This window comes from Cibotium barometz, chromosome 9, assembly GCF_041138505.1.
Source record: "Cibotium barometz isolate CiBa-2024 chromosome 9, ASM4113850v1, whole genome shotgun sequence".
Classification (NCBI taxonomy): domain Eukaryota; kingdom Viridiplantae; phylum Streptophyta; class Polypodiopsida; order Cyatheales; family Cibotiaceae; genus Cibotium; species Cibotium barometz.
The window spans coordinates 44419373-44443649 of NC_141054.1; the positions used below are offsets into that span (position 1 = coordinate 44419373).

Genomic DNA, 24277 nt, shown 5'->3' on the forward strand with positions numbered 1-24277 from the left:
CGACAAATCCGACACTGGTCAGGTCTACCTGCAATCTCCATCCTCTGGCGGAAATGAGATCCGTCAGGTCTCTGAAGCATAACATGATCATCAATAATCGATGGATCAGGAACAAGCACAACGACCGGGGGTACACCATCAAGAGTGGCGGTAACGGCCGCAAAAGCTGAGGCGGGAGAGCTCGGAAGGACTGGTACCTCTAGAACCTGGCCAAAGGATGCCCCTATGGAAGCTAAAAGCTTCCAATAGGACCGAGGAAGAGCAGGGAGCCGTAATGAGACCGGGATAAGGTGCTGATCCTCCGCCACTGGATCAAAGCCCACTTGGTATTGAAAGAAGAAAATCTTCCTAGGACCAAGAGGGAAGGGGTTGCCAACCAGAACCTGAGAAGTAGCTTCCGAAGAATGAAAGTCCACTTGGAAGAAGCCTCGACCAAGCAAACGAGTATCCTGAAAGTGCACAATCAGCTTTGAAGGAAGAGCTGCTAGAAGCCATTCACAGGTCTGCGAACGAGAGGGGTGGGAACCATAAACTCTCGCAACAAGGGTGGTTTGGACCTCAAGGTCAATGTCGTGTTGAAGAGAGGTGAGCTCATCTTGTGAAAAATTGATGATTCTCCCGGCGAATGGGGGTGATGAAAGATTGGCTACGGCAGAAGAAGCCATAAAGCCAATCAAGAAAAGTGGGTGGCCGACTTGAATCCAAATAAAATTGCTGGTGAAAAAGAGGCGGGTGTGGACAGAGGCGGGAGCAGCTGGGGTAGCAAAGGCAGTGGGGTAGGCGGGGGCAGCAGAGGGGTAGGCGGGGACTGCAGATGGGCAGGGGGGCAGCAGAGGGGCAGTAGATGGGGAGGTGGGGGCAGCAAAAGGGCTGGCGGGGGTTGAAGAAAGGCAGGCGAAGGCAGCAGAGGGGCAGGCGGGGGGCAACAGAAGGGTTGGCGGGGGCTGAAGAAGAGCAGGTGAGGGTAGCAAAGGGGCAGGCGGGGGGTTGTAGATGGGCATACGAGGGTAGCAGAGGGGCAGGCGGGGGCAGGACAAGGCAACGCAAGCTCACCTCCTCTCACACCCCCTCTTGAAGACTTTTGTCGCAAAGGATTGCGACAAATCAAAGATTTCAACACTCCACACGCTTCCATTGCGAAGACTTCCACTGTCATCGACTGTACTTGCAATTGGTAAGCTTTGATACTTAAATATGGAAGCAAGTAGGAGGAGGGAGGAACTGGACTCCATGTTCACATACCCTGTGTAGTATTCTTTTGTCCTATGTGCTCTCTTGCAGATTGTTGCTACCATGTGTTGGTGGAACAATAGAGAGCAGATGGTAGGGAACATGGGCACTTGAGAGGGTAGTGTGAGTTGCAAGTCTACACCGGCAACTACATTGTTTCCAATACTGTATTCATATGCATTGGTATGGAAATTTGGTCAGAAATGCCCATGACACTATGTACTTGATTCTCCCAAGATCAATATACTTTATTTGAGGGAGGGGCTAGCCGTTCCGGCTCACTGCGCATCTCTTGTCAATTTAGCAAATTACTTCTTGTATTGAGGATGTTGTCCACTAAATCTTGGTGTATGTAAGTGTATTGATTAGCATTGTTTTCAACCAAGTTACAATGCCCCACTAGCCATGGATGACATACCCACAGCCTCATCGAGCCACACATTCTCGATTGCTCGACCCTCCCGACAGACCCAACTTTGGTGTGACTCTTGACTGGGCCACCACAGCACTACAACAAGCCCGACGTCCTAGACTCCCAGACCTCGCCCGCAGCACAAACATCAGCCCTAGCTTGAGGAGATCTTGGAGAGGCACACAACCACCGTCCCACGCCCAGCAGATCTGCAGAGCCTTCCATAGGCTAACCCCATCCTCAATATCCTTGATGGTCCCCTCCCCCTACTAGGGGGTTAGCTCCATAGGTTGTATGATGACGATGGTCCCACTTTGTATCATATGGCTTGGATTTGACATTCCCAGCTCATAGCTCTAGTTTTTGTTTTCTTTTGTATAATGCTGAGATTTCATGGACACTATTGTATCACTTTTGGTCTCATAGACCCATTGGGTCTTTTGAAGGCGTTTAATATAACTTTCTTTCTTTCTTTCTTTCTCTTTCCACTTCATCTCTCTTGCATATTCAGTTTGTGAATGATCTCTACATGCCAAGTAAAAAGGTTCCATAAGCTTCCGCATGTAACATTGGTATCAAGGCTTCAGGCTTGATCACCCTTGCGGAGCAGGACACTAGGTCGCATCCATGGGAGCCTCCGTTTTTCTAGATCTAATAGGAGGATGCATGAACCGAATCTTTCCTGCATTGACAGATTTTATGTGGATGAGTGGGCTTGCAACCGCAGGGGCATGATTGGCATTATTGTAGGCACCACTCTGTCAGACCATGCCCTAGTCATGCATAGGTTGCTTACCCTCATGAACCCCACCAATTCTATCCTCAATAGCTTCTTCATGGATTAACCCAATTGATCTTCAATGGCTCCCATCTTAGTAGTCATAGACTCAAACTTTGAATTGATGATATCCATCTCTCCATAAGTGGCTTGAAATCGAGTCTTTCCACAAGCAATTGCGAGAGGGTATCGCTTGAAATGGCTTGTGCATCTTGAGGCGTGTGCTTATGAGCACTTCCCATATTTGCCACCTCTTCGACTTCCTTTGAAGCTTGCCCCATTAATGGAGAAGTGCTTTTGTGAGTGCTTGTCACAATTAATTGCTCTTCCAACTCCTCCATTGTATCCATGTTGCCAGCTCCATTAACTCCTCCCCTTCCATGTCTTCTGTGACCAATGATAACTTCCGGGGCTGACCTTTTGGCTTGCCAGCCATAATGGATTGTTTTGGGAAAATTGCCAATAAGTGGAGCTAAGGTTATCCGATTTAAATAAACTAAGGATCTATGTAAAGGTAATGAGATGAGGAATAAGCCTATGTGATTAGTTTAAGTTCAGTCTAGGCTCTAATACTCTCTGTTTTGGGTTTTTATAAATAGATCTTCACCAAAAACGAGCCATAACTTCCTACTCAAGATACCGATTTGGGCAATCTTTAGCTTGTTAGGATCCTTTTGAGGAGTACTACACACCCATCAAGTTCAGTCCATAAGATCACTTTTGGTATACAAATTGCCAAAACAGGACTGTCCCATGAAAACGGGTGTAATCGCTTACCACTAACTCCAAATGGTATGCCATTTGGCTTGTTTGGAAGGTGTTGGGATGGGGAATGAAGTGTAGGTGTCCGATTTGGGTTAGCCCGAAACCCCTTGGACTGAATTGCACTTTTGCAAAATCTGCAGATTATGCCTAAATGTCAACTGCAAGCATCCCTTTTACACACCCTTGCACAAATGCAGATTATGCCCAAATGTCACCCGCAATGCAACTAACAAGATCAACTATGCATCCTTGCATAACCTCATTATGAATCATTGATTGCTAAGTGCATTGTCAAGTGTCCTTGAATCCATTGCAACTTGTATGTAGGAATCATTGCCACTTGATTGGATTAAGGGAAGTCAGTGTAGAGCTTATGCTTGCCGATCTTCCGTCCAAGCCTTACCAAGATTTAATTTCTGATGGCAAGGATTGGGATCATGTCTTCACCACCATGTACCTTATCCCCTTCCTTACCACTTTACCATAGTACTAATGGCAAGGAAGGTTCAAGCAAATTCTCCCCTTGGCTCTCCTCCAAAGTGCCAAGGTACCTCTTACACATTCAACTGGATTCTAGTTGGCTTGGGAATCAAAGACTGAATGGCAAGAGGAAGATAGAGTACTCACCGCTAGGCATGAGTCATGCCAAATTACAATGCTTATCCAAGCTCAACACAAGAGTTTAATTTCAATGAAGAGGTATCTCAACTCAAGAATTTCATGTTGATAAAGAGGTGAGGAAATGTTGTTTCCATGGCTTCAAATGGTTACGTTTTAGCTCTCCAATCAATTGATTAAAGAGTGACTTCAATCCTCTTCCAATTTGCACAATTTTACCTCTTCTTGGAGAAGTATGTGTAGAGACTTGTAGAGCATAAAGGATCCATGAAATTGATTCTTAATCTTGACAAACCAATGCAAGGATCATGACAAGCAAGGTTAACTTTTCCCAATAATGCATGTGTTGATGAAATTATTGATAGAAATCCCTCCAAATGGTATTCAAAGTTGAAAGAATCATTATGCATACCAAGAAGGAGGCTATGGGTTCAACTAAGCTTCAAACTTTTGTAAAATGTTCACAAAAATCCCTAATTTGAGCAAGAAAGCCCTAAAACCCTAATCTATTCGAGAGACCCTAATCCCTTATTCATTATGATGTAAGAGTGGTATGGATGGATAGAGGAAGGCTTGATGAAGAGAATGAATGCCTTGGATCCTAAAAAGCATGAAGGAAACTCTAATTTTTGAAGAGAAACCCCATTGAAGCAAATAGGGAAAGGCACATGAAATCTTGGCTTAATCAACAACTAAATGCATGTATGGGTGGAGAGAAGCACGAGGAAGATGAAAATGGTAACAATTTTGACCTATGATGAGTTCATGGATCCTTTATCCTCTATAAGCCTCTACACAATTTTTTCCAAGAAAACCCTAGTTCATGAAAACTTGATGAAAATGAACATTGTTTACATCTATGTGGAGCTTACATATTGTAGAAAGTCTTGGACAAGCTTGGCATGTGAAACATGATTACCATCATCACCATTTGTAGAGAAATGAGATCGGTGCTGATTCATGGCCTCACGGGCAGAAAACAACGCTCCATATAGTCACGTTGGTGCTCCTTCTAATGCTCATGAAGTGCTCCATGCTTAGGAGAGTCAAATCTCAGCCAAACAAGCTCGATAGCCATGTGAAATGTGTGCAAGAAGAGGGAAGAAGAAGCAGGCTTGAGAAATTTGGTTTTTTTTCAATTTTGGTCCAAAAAATTGGTTCAGTATCCCAAATGTGCTCAAAACTTTGGTCCCGTGCTCAAATCTTGTCCAAAAACCTTAGGAGAAGGCCTAGATGAAGCAAAATTATGCAATTTCACCATCTTTCCCATCACATCAACAAATCTAAGAAAATGTAGAGAAAATAACATGCAGAAATCAAGAAAATTGCCAAAATCACATGTAAACTCTGATTTTCTTGCAATTTCTTGTCCCAAATGCACTAGAAAGCTCACAAAATCAAGATCAAAGCTCTGATACCAATTAAATGGAACATTACTAAAGCAAGATTAGAAGCTAAGATTTTGGACAAATCATTATGTAGATTAGCATGTAATTAGCAAGAAATCACACATAATGCCTAAGTGATTTAACCTTTCACCAAAGGATGGAAATAGCCTTCCATAAGCCAATGTATGGTAGCTCAAGTCTCCAAGGTTCATTCAAAAGTCATATGATCAAAAGATACAAATGAAGATCCATGAGCCCCTTTTATAGTTGAGCCCATGTCCATGCTCTAATTAAATTTCCTACTTTATTACATTTTCGGCCCACCTTCACGAGATCATGGGCTTTGGCCACATGCTGAAGCGACTTCCAAGGGACTTATTCATCTGATTCCCAAGGAGATGATTATATGGAGGTTTGTTCAATGGCACCCCATCACCCTCCTTGGAAGCGCCTACAAAATCCTCGCCAAAGCCATCAGTTGCTGCCACCTCCAGTCTCACCTCCCCGATTTGATCCATGGTACCTAGACTGGGTTCATTCAGGATAGAAGCATCGTGGATAACATCTTTCTCTTTTGGGAGGCGACCTTTACAGCTTGCCTTCGCCAGGAGGATATGGAAGTTTTACTCTTACAGCTTGCCTTCGCCAGGAGGATATGGAAGTTTTACTCTTAGATTTTGAGCAAGCCTATGATAAAGTCGATTGTTTTCTTGAGGGCACCATGCTTCGGATGGGATTCCTGGCTAGATATCAGAGGAGTCTCCAGGCTTTATTCCACCGCTCATAGCCAGATCCTCATCTAGGGGGCCAAAGGGGACATGTTTCCAAATCTGTTCGTCAGGGATGCCCCCTCACCCCTTTCCTCTTCCTCTTTGTCATGTAGGCGATAGAGCAGCCTTCTGTGTGCTCAGGGGACATGACTCCAGGGCCTTCCTCTCGCCATCCAGGAGGAGCTTCTTGACTCAAGTTTGTAGATGACACTCTCAGGAGATGAGGGGAATCTTTCGAGGATTTTCCTGGCCATAGAGGACTTTTGCCTTGCTTCAGGTGCTCATATCAACTATCACAATTCATGTGGTTTCTGGGTTGGTTCCTCACCCACCTCGGCTTGGCGACCAATTGAGTCTTTCCAGTGGATTTCGAGTGGCACCACGGTTAGATATTTAGGATGTTAGGTGGGGATTGATATCTCACTAGAGTAGTAGTTTGCCCCTCTTCTTATGAGCATTTGGAAGAAGCTCCTTTTTTGGCACCACTACTGCCCGGCTCTCCCTTGCTAGCAAATGAGGTTCTCATGGCCACCATGTGGTAGATTACTTCATGCTGGGTGTTCTCTAGGGCATGCCTCAGATAGGTGCAACAACTGATCTGGAATTCTTTGTGGGTAGGGATAGATGGCCGCTGTCCATGATTATCCAACCTCATCGTGGTGGTGGACTAGGCATCATTGATCGAGCTAGTCAGAGGAGAGCATTGTTGGGCAAGCAGGTGATTCAAGGCCTTCAGCCAGGTGGTAACCCTTGGAAGGGAGGCCCGTGCTTGCGGCCTCAGCTCCTCCTTCGAGGACCGCTTTGTAGCTAGTTTGATCAGAGCTTGGGGCCACCTCAAGCCGGCCCTCTCCGAGTTGCTTGTGACTTTAGACGTGGAGAGACTTCGCCAGCAGTTGATTTGGAAACCCCTCTTCAGGATGCCCAGGGGCCACCCCTTGGGTGCTCTCTCTCACTTTGCTTGGGGGCCCCGCTCAGTCTTTGGGAGAGTGGACTAGCTTCAAGGGACTCCCCGAGAAGATGCAAAACAGACACCTAACTGGGATCCACGACAAAGATCAGATCACCTTTGCCATAGACTCAACCATCCCCCTTGACTGGCAGACCCCCCTCCAGGATCCTTCTCCTCCATTGTTGCTCGGAGCCATCACTCGCCATGATATCCATCTAGGAGTCCTCGATTCAGATGGGGGGCCCGCACTTATTTTTTTTGTTGGTCCCTAGGGTCGGCTGACCCTCTCCCCCATCAAGGATTTCAGGAGTGGCTCACTTGAGTGGGTGAGGATTCTTGCTTTCTATGATCATTAGTGGCACATTGAACCTCCTTCGACCAAGTTTCCCTGTGACAACTCTTGGTGGCTATGGCTCTGGGAAAGCCGACCTCTGATGTGTGTCCAGTGGAACCCTGGTGAGTGGAAGTGGTAGGACCCCTTCAATTCAGAGAACCCGATCACCCTCTTCTTTCATTACACGGTGATGATGGGTTGCAGGCTCCAGAGGCATGAGATAGATGGCACCCCGGCAACAAACCAACCATTGAAAGGGGAGGGGGCAGGGCGGGCGTAGAGAAAGGGGGGGAAATGGGGCAGGGCGGCGTAGAAAATGAAATGATATATTAATGTCTCTAAGAGGCCATAATGACCTATGAGACCAAAATTGAGAATACATCTGAAGTTGGTGTCTCATCAAAGAGAACAACCAAATGAAACTGAAAAAGTACAATAAATTGACTGTCTATTTTTATTTATTTATTTATTTATTTTTTTTTGGGGAAAAACGATCCTTCTATTAGTTAATGAGAAGACGCCATAAGGCTACAAAGCTCACCTCACAAGGAGGGATAATATATACAGTGAACACCGGAGCTCCACCCCCGTGGCTGGCCGCTCTTTGGGGGGGGCTACCTAGTAGTACATGCGGGAGGTGAGAAGAGCCAAACTGGAGGCCTGTAGTGCCAAGTGACATCCTCGCCCCTCGCGGTGAGGAAAGGGCCAGGCTGCCAAGTGCGGAGGAACGCCTTGCGGCGATCTCTCATGCGATCCGAGTCGCCCTGAAGTTTCCCCCAGGTGTGAATGATGTCCACCCAAAGAGCCTGTATGACCTCCGCCGGTGGAATCGCCTGGCGGTCTATGGCCTCCCTGCATCGGGCTCTCCATATGTGCCAAGCCGTCATGCTGCTGATCATCTCCCATCTGTGCCCGTCCCCCTCCTGGGAGACTGCCGAAGAGAAGTCTGGCGTCGGAACCACCGCCATCGCCCTGTCAGAGACCTGGATGGTCACACTGCCAGGGACGTCCTCGTATCCAAGGGATGGGCCGCTGTCCATGGCCCAAGCCACCGCACCCCATGTCACCATCATCTCACCTGGCGAGCCTGCAAAAACCATCCTGAGAGCGCGCTGCCAGACCTGCTGTGCTTGTGGGCAATCCCATAAGCAATGCCGCTGCGACTCCTGTGCATGGCCGCACCGAGGGCAGGACGCTGGGTGTTTGCCAAAAGCTAGCCAAGCTCCCACAGCCAGTCCTCTATGCGCTGTAAGCCAGAGAAAAAGCGTCACCTTCCGGGGTAAACTGACTGTCTTACAGTTATAAGGACCGTAAGTAAGACTCCTAGATGATACTGAGTAGAAAATACTTGAAAATGTATATCAAGTAGATCCATGTATGCTGATTAGTGGAAGTGTTGCCCTCTCCTCAGATCAAATATCTCTGCCATGGGGCTGTCTAGAATGGAGAGGTCGTAGAAGCAAGGTAGGTGCCTCCGATGCCGAGCAATAATGGCCCTGATCTGGTGATGGTGAGGATGCTGTGGTCGGGATCCTCGTGGGCGTGCCATGGTAGAGAAAGGGGAAACGGGGCAGGGCGGGTGAAGGGGGGGAAGCACACAGATGCGAGGGGGAGGGGGGGGGTGGGGACGGGAAGGGGGGGAGGGGGAGGGGGCAGGTCGCAAGCTATGCGGGGGGAGCTTAGAGAGCGCTCGACTTTTCTGAATGGTAGGGATTGACATCTTAGCCGAGCAGCAGCTTGCCCCCCTTCTTTTGAGCATTCGGAAGAAGCTTTTGTATTGGAGCGTTGCCCGCCTCTCCCTCGCTGGCCGCCTGATCATGGCCAATCATGTGCTCCTCGCCACCATGTGGTCAATCACTTCTCGTTGGGCGTTTTCTAGAGCTTGCCTAGGTCAGGTGCAGTTGATCCAGAATTTTCTGTGGGCCGGGCTTGACGGCCGATCCACTCGAGCGAAGGTGGCTGGGAGAGATTATTCAGCCTTGGACATGTGGAGGATTGGGCATCATGACCCAACGGTGCAGAGCAGAGCCCTATTGGGCATGTGGAGGCCTTCTATCTGGTGGTGAGCCCTGGAATGGCTTGCTGAAGCCTGATAGATTGGATCTCGGCCCGCACCCCCCCACTTGCTGGCCCATGGACTACTAGTGTGTACGATGGATCTTTATGGAACCTTGATTCTGAGGCTTGATCACCGCCTTGGAGGACAGATTTGCAGCCAGTTTGATGAGAGCTTGGGGTCATCTCAAGCCAGCCCTCGAGTAGCTCGCCCTGGCCTCGGACGAGGAGAGACTTCGCCCTGCTGATTTGGAACCGCCTCTTCAGGATGCCTAGCAGTCACCCTCTGGGTGCACGTTCACACATGGCCTGGGGTCCCCTCCTTAGTTTTGGCCCAGCCCAGTCTCTTGGTGAGTGGACTAGCTTCAAGTGGCTTTCTCAGGAGGCTCAGGATAGACGCCTCGCGGTTCAGAGGCAGAGAGGACATAGTTCTCAGCCACCCCCCCGACCACAGACTCCCCTCCAGGACCCCTCCCCCCCTCAATGGCTGGGAGCTTTCACGCGTCATGACAGCCCCTTGGTGGTACTAGGCTCAGACGGGGGACCAGCTCTTATGTTATCATGGACGTTTGACCCTTTCCGTAGACTTTAGTGATGGTTCACTTCAAAGGGTCCGGTGTTGGGTTTTATGCTGTGTATGCACCCACAGGAGTGCTAGTGATCATCAGTAGGTTACTGGGGCACTTTTTACTTCAGTTAGTGGAGGTTTTTTCCCCCAGTTTAGTTCATTTTCACTTATATGCAGTTTATAAGTGTTTTGGTCCACCCGGCACATTTATGGCCGGTCATGTGAACACTTATCCTTTAGGGGTCACTATCATGTGGCTTGTACTTCACTTTTTTATTCATTGAAGTATATTGGGAGTCGTGTTCCTTCATCTCTTTGTTTTCCACGCCTGTTTGAGCTAGTGAAAACCCTAACCCTAATCCTTCTAAGTCTTCATTTGGTATCAGAGCATTGAAGCTCAGCTCAAGCCCTGTCCGTACACTATCAGCATCAGCTGCCCGTACACCTGTGCGCCGTACTGCTTCCGTACCTGACATCGCCATCGTACTGTACCAGCCGGTAAACAGTCAGCGCCGACTGTACCAGTCAGCACCGACTGTACTTGTCAGCGCCGCCTTCATCAGTACCTGTCTGCAGTCACCTTCAGTTCTGTACAGAACAAGTCGACTGTACCTGTATAGTACAGTCAACTGTACTTGTTCCTGTGGTGGACTGTACCTGCAGTACTGCTGCGTACACCTCAGTACAAGACTGCGCCGCCTTCAGCTACACCTCTGCGTCTGCTGCCCGTACATACAGTAAGCGCCGCCTTCAGGTACTGTACCTGCCCAGACTGCGCTGTACCAGCCCCGTACACCTATCAGCGCCGACTTACAGAACTGCAGTGTATCTGTTCGCATTGTTCAAAACAGTGCTTCGTAAGAGTACATTCACTGTACTTCAACTGTACCTGCAGTCTATTCACATTGAAGTCAACTTGTACCTGTCTGCTCAGATTCCGTACTGCTTTCGTACCTGCTTCCGTACAGCACCTCGACTGTAGTTGCTGTGTACCTGCACAATACAGTCGACTGTACTTCTGCTCAGCACAGAAGTGGTAAGCATTACATATTTTGAATATTGGGCATTTTTATTTTCTCTGTGAAAATATACACGCACAACAGGCAGATTTTCTAGCAAGGAAATATACAGGTTTTTTGCACAGCTTGGGTGCAGCAAATTTTGGGGCATTTTGGCATTGTGTACGCCATTTGCTGCACCACTCAGTCATTGGTGCATTAAGCTGCACATTCAGAGGATTGAGAGTGCAGGCAGATTTGGGTAAACTGTATTCAGTGGAGTACAGTTGTTATCAGGGTTTTTGCTTTTGGGTTTTTTGGTAAACAGGTACAACATTGTGCGTAAAGCATAATGGCAAATCAACAGCAAAGTGATGTATTCACATATTTGTCTAAGGAAGACAAATTGGATGGCACGAACTACTCCTTGTGGAGTTTTATGCTGAAAAATGTGCTTGTGGCAAAAGGTCTTTGGGATTTCGTTAGTGGTGATGAACCACGTCCAGGTCCATTGGCTCCAGAGACTCCTCCCCAAGGGGGTGCTCGTGGACGAGGACAACAGGTACAGGCTCCAGGACAGCCATTGCCTGTTCAGAGAACAAATGCTCAAAAGACATGGGATGCCAGGGATGCACAAGCATTGTCACTCATTGCATTGTCAGTTCAGAGGTCCATTATACCTCATATTCGGTCAGCTGGCTCTTCACAGAATGCATGGGTGACTTTGGAGCAAATGTATGCTGCTCGTAATGAGGCTAGGATCTCATTTTTGAAAAGAGAGCTGGAAAATCAGAAAATGAATGAAGGAGATGATATGTCTAGCCACTTGAACAAGCTGCAGGATTTGAGAGAGCAACTCATCAATGTGGATGAGATTATTCCTGAGACACAGCTTGTGTCCACCATCTTGCACTCTTTGCCAAGATCTTACTTGGCTTTCCATACCTCTTTGAACCTCAGCATGAGGAATGCTGTTGAACCCCTCAAGTATCAGGAACTTGTTGCTCTCTTATTACAAGAGGAGCAAATGAGGAAGAATATGAATATGAACACAAATGCTGAACAAGCATTTACTACAGGTCAAAAGGGGAAAGGGAAATCTCAGCCAAAGAGTGCAAATCAAAATTCAGGTGATGGTGGTTCTTCACAGGATACCAAGAAAAGTGATGGACAGCCCAAGAAGAAGGGCAAATGTCATTATTGTAAGAAGCCAGGTCACTACATCACGGAATGTAGGAAGAGGATTGCCAAAGAGAAGGCAAAGGAAGCTGGGATGTCTGTTAATGATGCTCCTAAAGCTCCTCCAGAGACTGCTTCTTTTGTTGAGGACAGGGATTACTGTTTCTATACATGCAGCTATGATGCCTCTTGGTCTTCACAGGCACTCAGTATGACAGAGCATGCATGTACTTGGTATTTTGATAGTGGTGCCTCAAAGCATATCACATCTCGCAGGGATTTGTTTAGTCATGTTGGCCCTGCCCCTGTTGGCAAAACTGTTCAGTGTGCCAACAATGCTTCATATCCAGTGTGTGGCATTGGGGAGATTCAGCTTACAGCCATTGATGGCTCCATTCTCCGCCTTACAGATGCCTTATATGTACCAGGGATAAAGAAGAATTTGTTGTCCATTTCTTCTTTAGCACATTGTGGAATGCAAGTCCACTTTGATGATGATAAATGCATGGTCAGAGACAAAGCAAATGCCTTGACCTTGATGCTTACTGGTACATTATGTCATGGACTTTATGAGTTGGATGCATTTCAGCCAGTGGATCAGTCTGCTTATCATGCATTCACTCTTACTTCAGCTATGGTTGATGCAGAGTTATGGCATGCTCGCATGGGGCATGTAAATTTTGGTAGTCTTATGCTTATGCAACGACATAATATGTTTACAGATCTACCTCTCATGGAGAAGCCTCCAGATCACATTTGTGAAGGATGTATTTTGGGAAAAATGCACAGGTTTTCCTTCCCATGTGATCAGGCTCTAAGAGCAACTGCAAAGTTGCAACTTATACACAGTGATCTTTGTGGTCCCATGCAGACGAAGTCATTAGGTGGTTGCTTTTATTTTGCAACATTTATTGATGACTTCTCTCGTATATGCTGGGTCTATCCTTTGACACAGAAATCACAGGTATATGATGCATTTTTGGCCTTTATAGCACTTGCTGAGACAGAGTCTGGATGCAAGGTGAAGACTCTCCGTTCTGACCGAGGGGGGGAATATATGTCACATGTGCTGAATTCTTTTCTTGGGAGTAGAGGTATAAAACATCAGTATACTACTCCTTACACTCCACAGCAGAATGGGGTTGCAGAAAGGAAAAATCGGTCACTCATGGAGATGGCCAGATGTATGCTAAAGGCAAAAAGACTACCACATATCTTTTGGGTGGAAGCAGTAATGTGTGCTTGTCATATTTTGAATCGATGTCCCACAAAGGCATTGGTTTCTATTACTCCTTTTGAGGCTTGGCATGGCCGCAAGCCTTCTGTATCGCATTTTCGTATCTTTGGGTGCCTTGCATATGCACACATACCCAAAGAGTTGAGGAGGAAGCTTGATGATAAAGCCACAAAATGCATTTTTGTTGGGTATAGCCGTGAAAGCAAGGGCTACAGGTTATATGACCCACTATCCAGGAAGATATTTATCAGCCGGGATGTGATTTTTGATGAAAAATCAGAATTATCCATGGCTGGTTATGAGGCAAATCAGGCTGAAAATGATGTATTTGAAGGTCTTCTACCCATGGAGTTTCATTCCACAGTTGGTGATCCAACTCATGAGGGTAATGGACAGCCAGCAAATGATGTAGGTGGTGCAGAAATTCAGCAGCCAAATGAGCCAGAAGCTGAACCAAATATGGGACAGCAGGCACCACAGGTCAGACATATACCTCGATGGTATTTGAGGACACTACAGGACAGCCATTTAGAGGGTCCTCTTGCTGGTCGTACTCGTAGGGAGACAAGGACCAATGAGCATGCACACATCATGGATTTGAATCTGGTTATGGCAGCCAGTTTACAGGATGATGATGAGCCTGATTCGTTTGTGGATGCACGAGATAATGTGCATTGGAACAAAGCCATGCAGGATGAGATTGATTCTATTAAAAAGAATCAAACATGGGATTTGGTTGATCTGCCCAAAGGCAAGAAAGCCATTGGTACTAAATGGGTCTACAAGTTGAAAAGACATGCAGATGGATCCATTGACAGGTACAAAGCCCGTCTAGTTGCAAAGGGCTATGCACAGAAGAAGGGCATTGATTATGAGGAGACATTTGCTCCTACATCCCGTATGTCGACACTTAGGTGTGTCATTGCATTGGCTGCACATCGTGGTTGGGTTGTTCACCAGTTGGACATAAAGACTGCATTCCTACATGGGGACCTCGAGGAGGAAGTTTATGTATTTCAGCCCATGGGATTTGCAGAACATGGTCATGAGGGGAAAGTATGCAGGCTGAAAAAGGCCTTGTATGGTTTAAAACAAGCTCCACGAGCTTGGTATGCAAAAATAGATGCTTTTCTACTCACTCAGGGATTTGTGAACAGTCCATCAGAGACCACTTTGTATGTGAAGAAAGAAGAGACAGATCTGCTGGTCATCAGTCTTTATGTGGATGATCTCTTGCTCATGGGATCAAATGATGACAAAATTGCAGCATTTAAAGAGATACTGCAACAGACATTTGACATGTCTGACTTGGGCCTTGTACATTACTATTTGGGCATACAGTTTGTGCAGGATAACAGAGGCATTGGGTTGTTGCAATCACGTTATGTTGCTAAACTTCTGGAGAAGTTTAAATTTCAGGATTGCAAGCCTATTAGTACTCCTATGGAGCCTGGGATGAAACTGTCACTACAAGATGACAGTGTTTCCTTTGATGCCACTACATATGCTCAGGCTGTTGGGTGCCTCATATACTTGTGTAATACAAGGCCAGATATTCAGTATGCAGTCTCTCAGTTGAGCAGATTCATGCACAGCCCACGGTTGTCACATTGGCAAGCTGTGAAGCGTGTATTCCGTTATTTGCAGGGTACCTTGTCTCTTGGGTTGCTTTATCCTGAGGGGGGTGACATGCAGTTACATGCTTACAGTGATTCAGATTGGGCTGGTGATTTTGATACCAGACATTCCACTAGTGGGAATTGTTTCTTTCTTGGCGCTTCATGCATTTCTTGGCTAAGCAAGAAACAGACCACAGTGGCCACTTCATCTTGTGAGGCAGAGTACAGAGCAGCCTACACTACTACTGTTGAGTGTGTTTGGCTGCGTCGTCTTATGACTGATATGGATATTTCAGTGGAGGAGCCTACACCTATCTATACTGATAGTCAGAGTGCCATTGCTGTGGCCAGGAATCCTGTGTTTCATGCTCGCACGAAACACATTGAGATTCACTATCATTTTGTTCGGGAGAGACTCCAGGCAGGAGATATCAGTCTGATCTACTGTCCTACAGATCAGAATGTGGCAGACATCTTCACCAAAGCATTACCACGTCCGAAATTTGAAGCATTCCGCAATGCTTTGAATTTGTTTCCTTTTGGTGGATGATGTACAGTGATCACATATCACTCCAGGGGGGTTTGTTGGGTTTTATGCTGTGTATGCACCCACAGGAGTGCTAGTGATCATCAGTAGGTTACTGGGGCACTTTTTACTTCAGTTAGTGGAGGTTTTTTCCCCCAGTTTAGTTCATTTTCACTTATATGCAGTTTATAAGTGTTTTGGTCCACCCGGCACATTTATGGCCGGTCATGTGAACACTTATCCTTTAGGGGTCACTATCATGTGGCTTGTACTTCACTTTTTTATTCATTGAAGTATATTGGGAGTCGTGTTCCTTCATCTCTTTGTTTTCCACGCCTGTTTGAGCTAGTGAAAACCCTAACCCTAATCCTTCTAAGTCTTCATCCGGATCATCGGCTTCCATGAGCACTGCTGGCACATCACCCCCCCCCACCCCCCCCACCCCCTCTCCCCCGGGCCCGTGGGGCCCCCTGCCCCCCATGGCGCAGGTAGTTCGAGAGGTCTTGGAGACACTGGTTCTAGGAGGGTCGACCCTTGAAATGGATTTAGTAGATGACAGTCAGGTTCTTAGGATCTCCCATTGCAGGATACAGTCTATCCCCATCCCCGACTCTCAAGTAGTAGCCTGGGCACAGTGGAGTGAGGCCATGAGGGCTCCCTCGCCCCCCCCCCCCCCCCCCCCCTTGGAGACACTGGCTCAAGGACGGTCGGCCCTTGACATGGATTTAGTAGATGACAGTCAGGTTCTTAGGATCTCCCATTGTAGGATAGAGTCTATCCCCACTCCCGACTCTCCAGTAGTAGCCTGGGCACAGTAGAGCAAGGCCATGAGGGCTCCCTCGCCCCCCCTTGGAGACGCTGGCTCTAGGAGAGTTGGCCCTTGACATGGATTTAGTAGATGACAGTCAGGTTCTTAGGATCTCCCATTGCAGGATAGAGTCTATCCCCACCCCCGACTCTCCAGTAGCAGTCTGGTCCCCGGGCACTTGTTAGTGGTGGGAGAGCGTCAGCAGCATTGCACATAGCACATCTGGCCGGCACAGTGGAGCGGCGCCGTGAGGGCTCCCTCACCCCCCCCCCAGCGGAGTCCGTCCATGCTGTATGGACAGACACCATTCATACCCCCTGTGGTCAGTGGGGGAAAAGTTTCAGGGAGATTCGGACCACATGCAGAGATGTCGAGAGGTCTTCCTTCGCACCTAACAGCAGGGCCCCTTCTTCTTGGACAGTGCTGGTGACCTCACTTGGCACTACAGGCCCGGTTTGCGCCCCCCCCTTCCCCCTCCTTGTATGACGTAGTTCCCTCTGAGAGTGGCCAGCCATGGAGGGGACTACCCTTCCCAATGTTTTTTCCTCTTTTGGAAGCTCTGAGCATGTACTTCAGCCTGTTGGCTGGTTTTTCATATAACTAGTGCAAGGATCTATTTTCCAGAAAAAAAAATTCGGGTGCAGTCTATGAGATACTTGGGATGTCAAGTTGGGATTGATATATCCCCTACACAACAGTTGGCGCTAGTTCTCATGAGCATAAGGAAAAAGCTGCTTCATTGGAGCTCTAGGAAACTGGACTTAGCCTCTCTAGAGCCTAGGTGAATAAACAAGTATTGCTTGCCTCAGCTTGGTATATCTTCTCCTGTTGGTGCTTCTCACGAGGATTCATTGGTCAGCTAAGGAGACTGGTCCACAATTTTCTTTGGTGAGGAGTGGATGGCACAGATACTCGAGCCAGAGTGTTATGGGAGACTATCATTCATCCCAAGCAGGAAGGAGGCATGAATATTTTAGATCCAGATATCGAGTGCAGAGCCTTGCTTTGCAAGCTAGTGGTTCGAGGCTTTTTCCAGGCACTGAGCCATGGAAAAACTTCTTTCTTTCTCAGATCTCTAGATGTATGCCTCGTGGGGGTGGAGACTGGATACCCAACATACGTTTCATTTTCACAGAGGCAGATTGTAGAGCACCTTCGTCTCCCCTCATGTCAGCTATTTCCAGAGCTGGAGCAGGATGAGACCCCTCTTGAGACATAGGATCCCAATATCAGAGGATGAGGCAGGCAGACAGCTCATTATGTGGAATGAGCTCATTGGAGATGATTGTGTCCATCCTTTGTGTGCCTTTGGTTATATGTAGTGGCCAGGTTGGGAGAGATACGCACCAACAATCAGGCATTGGAAGACTCTTTGAGGTCCTTTTATGGATGAGAAAGATGCCCTCACGCTGTACCTAAGGGGAAATTACAAACAGATTGTGCAGATTGATGCGCCTATCCCCCATGAGTGGCTCGAAGGCACATTTCATGATGAGTATCACTCCATATGGCTGGGTGCTTTTCCCAGGACAGGTGTACTGCTGCAGGTATTAGCCATGTCAGACCAAGACCGGGACCAGAAGGGAGACTGCATATTCTATACTATCCGCGCTGGATGGAGGTTGATGAGATGTGACACCTAGGACGTCATTCCAGGAGTTGTCCTCCACCATATGAGAGTTGCCGGTTGCTCATGGAGGCATTGCTCTATTGACCCTCCCCCTGAGTATGTGAGTCGAGGTTCTTGGTGCCTATGGCTTTATGGTGGATGTCCCATTAAACTTCTCGCATGGGATCTTGGTTATTGGTGGGAATGGACTGATGCAGCCAATCCCTTGAAGAGTTTACCTTTCTTCGGTCAACTGTGAGGAATGCCAGGTTATGACTACTTGGAGGATTCCTACCCTCAAGCCACACTAGGAAAGTTATAGGATTACTCTATTGATTCAGGAGAGGTTTTTGGCACTCTTACAGGAGGAGCCAAATATCTCATTTTTTCTGGTTATTGCTACAGGGTGGTCCCTTGTTAACCGGTGGAGTGCTTTCTTTGGTGCAGATCCAGTTTTCCCTAGATGCTTGATAGCCTCTGAGACTGTATAACATTTTCTCCGGGGTTGAAGAGTTCCCCAAAGGATATGGAGCTCCATAGCTCAGCTTTTAGGCAGATGGAGAAGAGGTACAATATACATCACTTGGGGCTCTATTGCAAGGTCACTTAGTCTGGAACATTTAGCGCCAGGACCATGATTCCGCCGTCGTGATCCACAGAGGGATGGTCCACGAGAGTTGCACATTTCAGGATATTCCTCGGTCACATGTGACACTGTCCTTGGGGAGACTTGATACCACCTGGGAGGTTATTGCCATCATCACTGCCTGGCAAATATGGAGGCCTAGATGTACCGAGGTGATCAAGGGCAACCGGATGTATGGCACTCAGTGCGTTTGTAGCATTTGGGGATATATTATTCATACCCTTATGGGCACTTGTGCCCGTATACAGGGACCTTCTAGATCAATGCAAGCAAAGCACAGTATCCTCGTGAGGGAGTGGGATCATGGGATCTTCTTCTCTTTCACTGCACCCCTGGCTGGCTGCAATTACCTTTACAGTCTCCCTTTTTTTTTCCTCCTTCCGACTAGCCTTAGGCCCAATATCCTCCCGTAGCTAGTGTAGGCGCCTGCCTGTAGGTGCTTTTTTATCTGCCTGTAGGGCGATGCCACCAAGGAAACACCTTGTGGGGTTTTGAACCCAGGACCCCCTAGTCCTAGGCAAACACCTTCACCACTTGGGCTATCACCTCATTGGCTACCTTTACACTCTGTGATGAGCATTTATGGCTATGATTTTGTATTGATTCTTTCATACTTAAATAGAAGTCTCTTTCTTGCCAAAAAAGAAGAAGTCATAGTGGTGTGAAAAAAAGTCATATTTACCAGGTTTCACAAAACTTCTGATGTGTACAAAGAATACGGGATTTGAAGGAGTTTCAGATGTTTGATCCCAAAGGGCCCCAAAGTGGAGGTTTGGTACTCTTCTTTAGGTGCACATAACGTTTTTTGAAGGGCAAGGCTAGGCGCGAATATTTTTTTAAAGAACGAGGGGTGAGTATAGGTGGAAGGAGGTCCCTTAAAAGCTTTGTTGATGTGTGAGAAACTTGAAACTTCTAAGAAAAGGGTGGAGACGCTTCAGCTAAAGCACAAGCCAGTATGCTGAACAAAGATGAAAAGGCTGACTTGCCCTAAAGTAATGCTTCAGTCCAATTGGGGGACATTACTAGAAACTTAAAATAGGTGGAGTTTAGAAACTTGAGGGAAGCGTTTTACATATAAAATGAATTAGATTTTCTTAAGTACCAAAGAGTGTTTCATATAGAAAAAAGGGGTTAAGAAACAAGTTTTGAAACACGATAATGTTGCAAAGGGCTGCAAGAAAGCACCAATGTGATAGACTAGTTGAAAGAAACCCCTCCCCAAGTGACGAACATTATCATACTGCAGGGGAGGTTTCCTTAGAGAAATTAACTAGCAACCAATCCTTGATCTGGCTGCAAGAAGAACAGGAGCCAGTGGCCCCAGATTCTTGCATTCATAGATTTTGCTATGTTGGAGGCAATGGCTGACTGCATCTGCTTGCTCTCTCCAACAGTTCTTTGGAGGTGGAGAGGTGTGACCTATAGCAACAAGCTATTATGCTGACCAAAGATGAGAAGACAGACATGCCCTAAAGCAATACTTCCATCTGGTGGCAGCCCGAATGGGTGCAGCAGCTTGTCAAAGGACAGTATATGTGATGTGGGTACCTCTTCATCTCTCATAGGGAGATGTGCTGTAATCATCTAAGGGCTTAGCCTTAAGAATTGCGTGTGACATGAAAAGTGCATTAATGATGGGCAACCAATGTAGATTATTTGATTTTGTGCAACTCTTTGCTTTCTTGTCTTCAAACCATCACTAGTACAATATATATTGCCATTCGTAGTGGCAGTAGAGCCTTTATGCTAAATGTCTAAACACATGTTTTCCCCATGTGCAGATGCATTGCTCTTCCACATCAGACTGCAGTTCCATGCTTGAGCCTCTTAGGGGGATTTCCTCATTCCAGCAACCATAACTTCGAAAATCTATAAACTGCGAGTACTCCTGTGTACTTTTTTTTTCAGGTTTGTACGCTATCTTGAACCTGAAGGTCATCTTGTCATCATGATAACATCACTTTGCAGTCTCCTTTTGTTTGTTTTCTGATTGGGTTCACTTCAAGCAGTCTTATTTGAGTATTCAAAGTACAACCATGTTTAGCTTGATGTGCCCATTTGACATGTGCTTCTCAAGAAAGTGGCAAGTTTTCTGACATGGCACTAGTTGCAAGGAAATTCCCTCGATATTCAAGCCACTTGGTGTGCAAGACATTCACAAACAATAGATTTTAGCTCACAAGAGTGGTAAGTTTAGAATCATCTCTCATGACCTTAATCCATGGATTCAAGCTATTGATTGCACCACCACAGCTCTTGTACAGAACCTCCTTTGTTCAATGATTGAATAAGAAAGGTTGGATACCATCTTGATGTGTCCTATTACACCAGTATCAAGTGCACAAACTGGTATAGAACCTCTTTGTTCAACGATTGAATAAGAAAAGTTGGATACCAACTTGATGTGTCCTATTACACCAGTATCAAGTGCGCATACTTCTTGGAAAGTCTTCATTGTTAATCACTATCAAGGGGTTAAAGAGTTCCCAAGTTGCATTGAAAATCTCACTATAGAAAGGAATATTTTTCTACCTTTGCCTCCCTCTGCATTGATGCATCCCATTCACTGTTTATTCCTAGAGGGCTCAATAATGTTTGAAATGTCTTGGAGAATGGGGATTGTTTTGTAGATTGATTCTACTGCAAAGATATGTAGAGAGATTTACAACCTGATCATCACCATTACAATACATGCTTGTTATTTCTTTTGAAGCAGAGGTGAAGGATGGACATCTAGAAAGTGCAAAGCATGTCTAGGACCCTCAAAATCTGGTGAATTTCGAAGCTTGCAAGCTGTATTATATCCTTGTATCTCTGTAAGGAGAACCTCTTTCCAAATAGAGCTTAATCACCATAAAGTGGGACGTCTGTAAGCCACAACATCAAGCCTGAGCTATTCCGCTCTTCACAAAACATACGTGGTGGTGGAATGATGTGACTTCTGATACGATAAATACTGCAGCAGTACATTGTGTTAAAAGGATCATCAAGTTGATCCCCCATTGAAGGTGCATTAGCTGATTCTATTTACGCTTCACAGTCTTCACTTCTTCAAAGCACTAACCATCTTTCTAGAGCAAAGTGTGCATCAGGGAGATCTCATTTATATCATCCTTTGATATTCTCATTTAGAGTATCCTCATGATCGCTCAATACAGCACTCCCCTTCCTAGTAAGGTAAGAGATTTGGTGTGTAGACTACATTGCCTTTTCTTCTGATGCTTGATGGACACATGTTAGTCATGTTGCTTGCAAGTCCCTAAAAAGTTCTTGGTCTCTGAGTGTTCTTGCTGTTACATACATTACAGTTCCAGAGTGAAGGGGTGCGGACACAGAACCACCAGTCTACCTGCGATAAAAAGCCACACTAGTCATTTGTATGATTGTACCAAAGGGATACCTGCAGCTTGTTCTTTCTTCATGCTTTCTTTTCCAGCTTTCAAATTCCATGGGGTCAGCTGGTACACCCCCTCTATGCATCTATGTTGGTATGAGTTCTATATTTGTTGGCCTACAAGTGATGGTACGATGGTGCGTGGGTGGGGAGTTAACAAAAAATGCTTGGTGGGGCATGTGAGTCTACAACATTAAAGTTCTTTACTATATAGCTCTAGACTTAAATTCTGGAAAGATTCTCGGTAGCCTCAGCCATGAAGCTAAGCCAACATGTTACCACATCTTTTCCTACTGAGGCTGAGCATGATTGCCATGTTTTTCATGTATTCAGTTCTGATATCACTCCCTCATGTCCATATGCCTAGTACTTCATTTGAGAAACTACGCACAAGTTATATTTTTAAGTATGGCTCACTATTTGAACTTAAATGCTCCTGTTTGGATGAAATTCAAGAAGAAATTCTATCTAAAACCTTTGAATCACCTGTCTTGTTCTCTCCAGTATTTTCAACTTCAAACTGTGGATATTTTTATGGGTATTTGATGTCTATATTCCCTTTTTTTTTCAGACTCTAGAAAAAATCCTTAGCACTTTTGAGTCCGGACTATTGCAAGAAAAGCGACCAAGCTTTGAGTCAGAAGGACAAAGACATGTTTCTTACAATCAGGGAATAAGTTCATCTAGACAGTCTTATAACGCAGTAAAAAGTCAAGGACACCACTCCTCCCATGATATTTTTGAAATTGGGAAACGAGCAGAACGCCCATTAAGTCTTCTTGTGGGGGGCCCGCTTGAGGAGAACAACTCGGTATTGCGAGCGCGCTTGTCTGGAAGCAAAATTGTCCGTGATTCGGTTCTGAGCTCAAGCTGGGAATCATCCATAAGATCTGACCGTAGCCAGGTCCTGAAGTTCCATGATCCGTCAACAAAGCTTGCCTTCCAGCAAAGCAAGCTAACTGGAAATGGAAAAAAGCACCCACATTCTGGTAGAGGAATGCATTCCTCTTTTCAGCTGCGCTCTGTTCCTTTCCCATGGGAAAAAGCGATACCCTGGGAAGGGTCATCTGATGAGAAAGACACCACAAAAGAAAGGAGCCCGTTATCAATCCAAGTCCCCTCTAATGAAGTCTCCTTCTGGAGAATACTCCGGACACATCCCCATGCTGTAAGACTGAATCAGTTTTTGGACAGCAAGTATTGGGCATTCCTTATTGTTCCTGCTGTAGTCATAGCTCTATTTTCTCATAATGTGATCAAAGCATTTCTCCCCAAGGCAGCTGATCCATATTTGATACATATCTACCTAGTGTGCTTGACTCTCTTCATCTTTGAGCTTGTGGCTCTCTCCATAGTGCGCAAGGACTATTTCTTGGGTCTATCCTTCTGGTATGAATCACACTCTTTCCTTGACATCTTTTTTTAAATTATATGTATTTCACACCATTGATTAAATTTTTGTAATAACTTCTATACAGGCTTCATTAGTGATTTCTTGTATGTTTAGTGGTATCGCAATATAATATAAGGGCCATTTCAGTTAGCAATCTTCCTTTAAGCTCATTGTAGATGGAGCTGTAGTTGGCTGGACCTAGAATCTATGTATATTGAGCTGCCACAGGTCAACAATGATTGTTGTGTTGTCCTTTTGCATGGTCAAAGCTTCCTTGTCTCATGTGTACAAGAAAGGCAGCAGTGTGTTCCAAGAGAACTTGTTGAATGTCATTGGTCGTGTAACTCATTGCATATTAACCATTTTCCACTCCCTTTGAAGCATGTTGCATGGAGGATAAGGACAGACATGATAGCCTTAGAAAGGTTCTTACTTGCAAAAAAGTTTTATTCATAGAGAAGCTAATTTCTCATCTCATACATATTCTAGTTGCTCTTAAGCTTTTGAAAGACATTGTTATCAAGCAACTTTCGCAAGTTGTTCAATTTTAATTGTAACGTGAGGCTTCCTTATCTTCATGGAGGGTGGAAATTCATAAGAAGCTAAGATTCATAGCTTCAGCTTGTGAGACCTCTTTAATGGATGTTTCTAAGTGGTTGAGTTTTTTATTCAAAGCAATGGTACCTGTTGTCCATGAGCTTCAGAATAATCTACTTAGAGAGACTGATGTCTCAACTGAGGAAACTGGATCTTGGAGATTTCTACTGGAGTTAATTCAGTTATAGAAGCCACTACTTCCTCTTGTAGTGTAGAACAGCACACCTCTTTCTCTTCAAACTTTTTTTTAAAACAAGAAAGAGACTTCTATTAAGTATGAAAAAGGCATACAACAATCATAGCTATAAGCCAGAATAGAATAGAATCACCCCAATATGTAAGGTGATTTCAACCACTGAGGAGCACATGATGCCATGAGAGACGTGTGGGACTAGAGGAAAAGA

At 45.9% G+C, this 24277-nt stretch overlaps 2 protein-coding genes across 6 annotated transcripts in view; both read left to right on the forward strand.

Annotated features, from left to right (window-relative positions):
- Nucleotides 1-21517, forward strand: part of LOC147635612 (uncharacterized) — a 50782-nt gene extending 29265 nt beyond the window's left edge. For both annotated transcript variants that reach the window (XM_086802986.1, XM_086802987.1), the window contains 2 exons: nt 20271-20397; nt 21206-21517. In XM_086802986.1, the coding sequence (XP_086659112.1) occupies nt 20271-20348 (78 nt within the window). In that variant the 3' untranslated portion in view covers nt 20349-20397; nt 21206-21517. The remainder of the gene's footprint in view (nt 1-20270; nt 20398-21205) is intronic.
- The window catches only part of LOC147635613 (uncharacterized), a 63453-nt gene continuing 60386 nt past the window's right edge, over nt 21211-24277 (forward strand). The window contains exons 1-3 of one of the 4 annotated variants that reach the window (XM_086802982.1): nt 21233-21666; nt 21798-21977; nt 22455-23272. In XM_086802982.1, the coding sequence (XP_086659108.1) occupies nt 21972-21977; nt 22455-23272 (824 nt within the window). In that variant the 5' untranslated portion in view covers nt 21233-21666; nt 21798-21971. The other 3 variants (XM_086802983.1, XM_086802984.1, XM_086802981.1) reach the window with 3 other exon arrangements.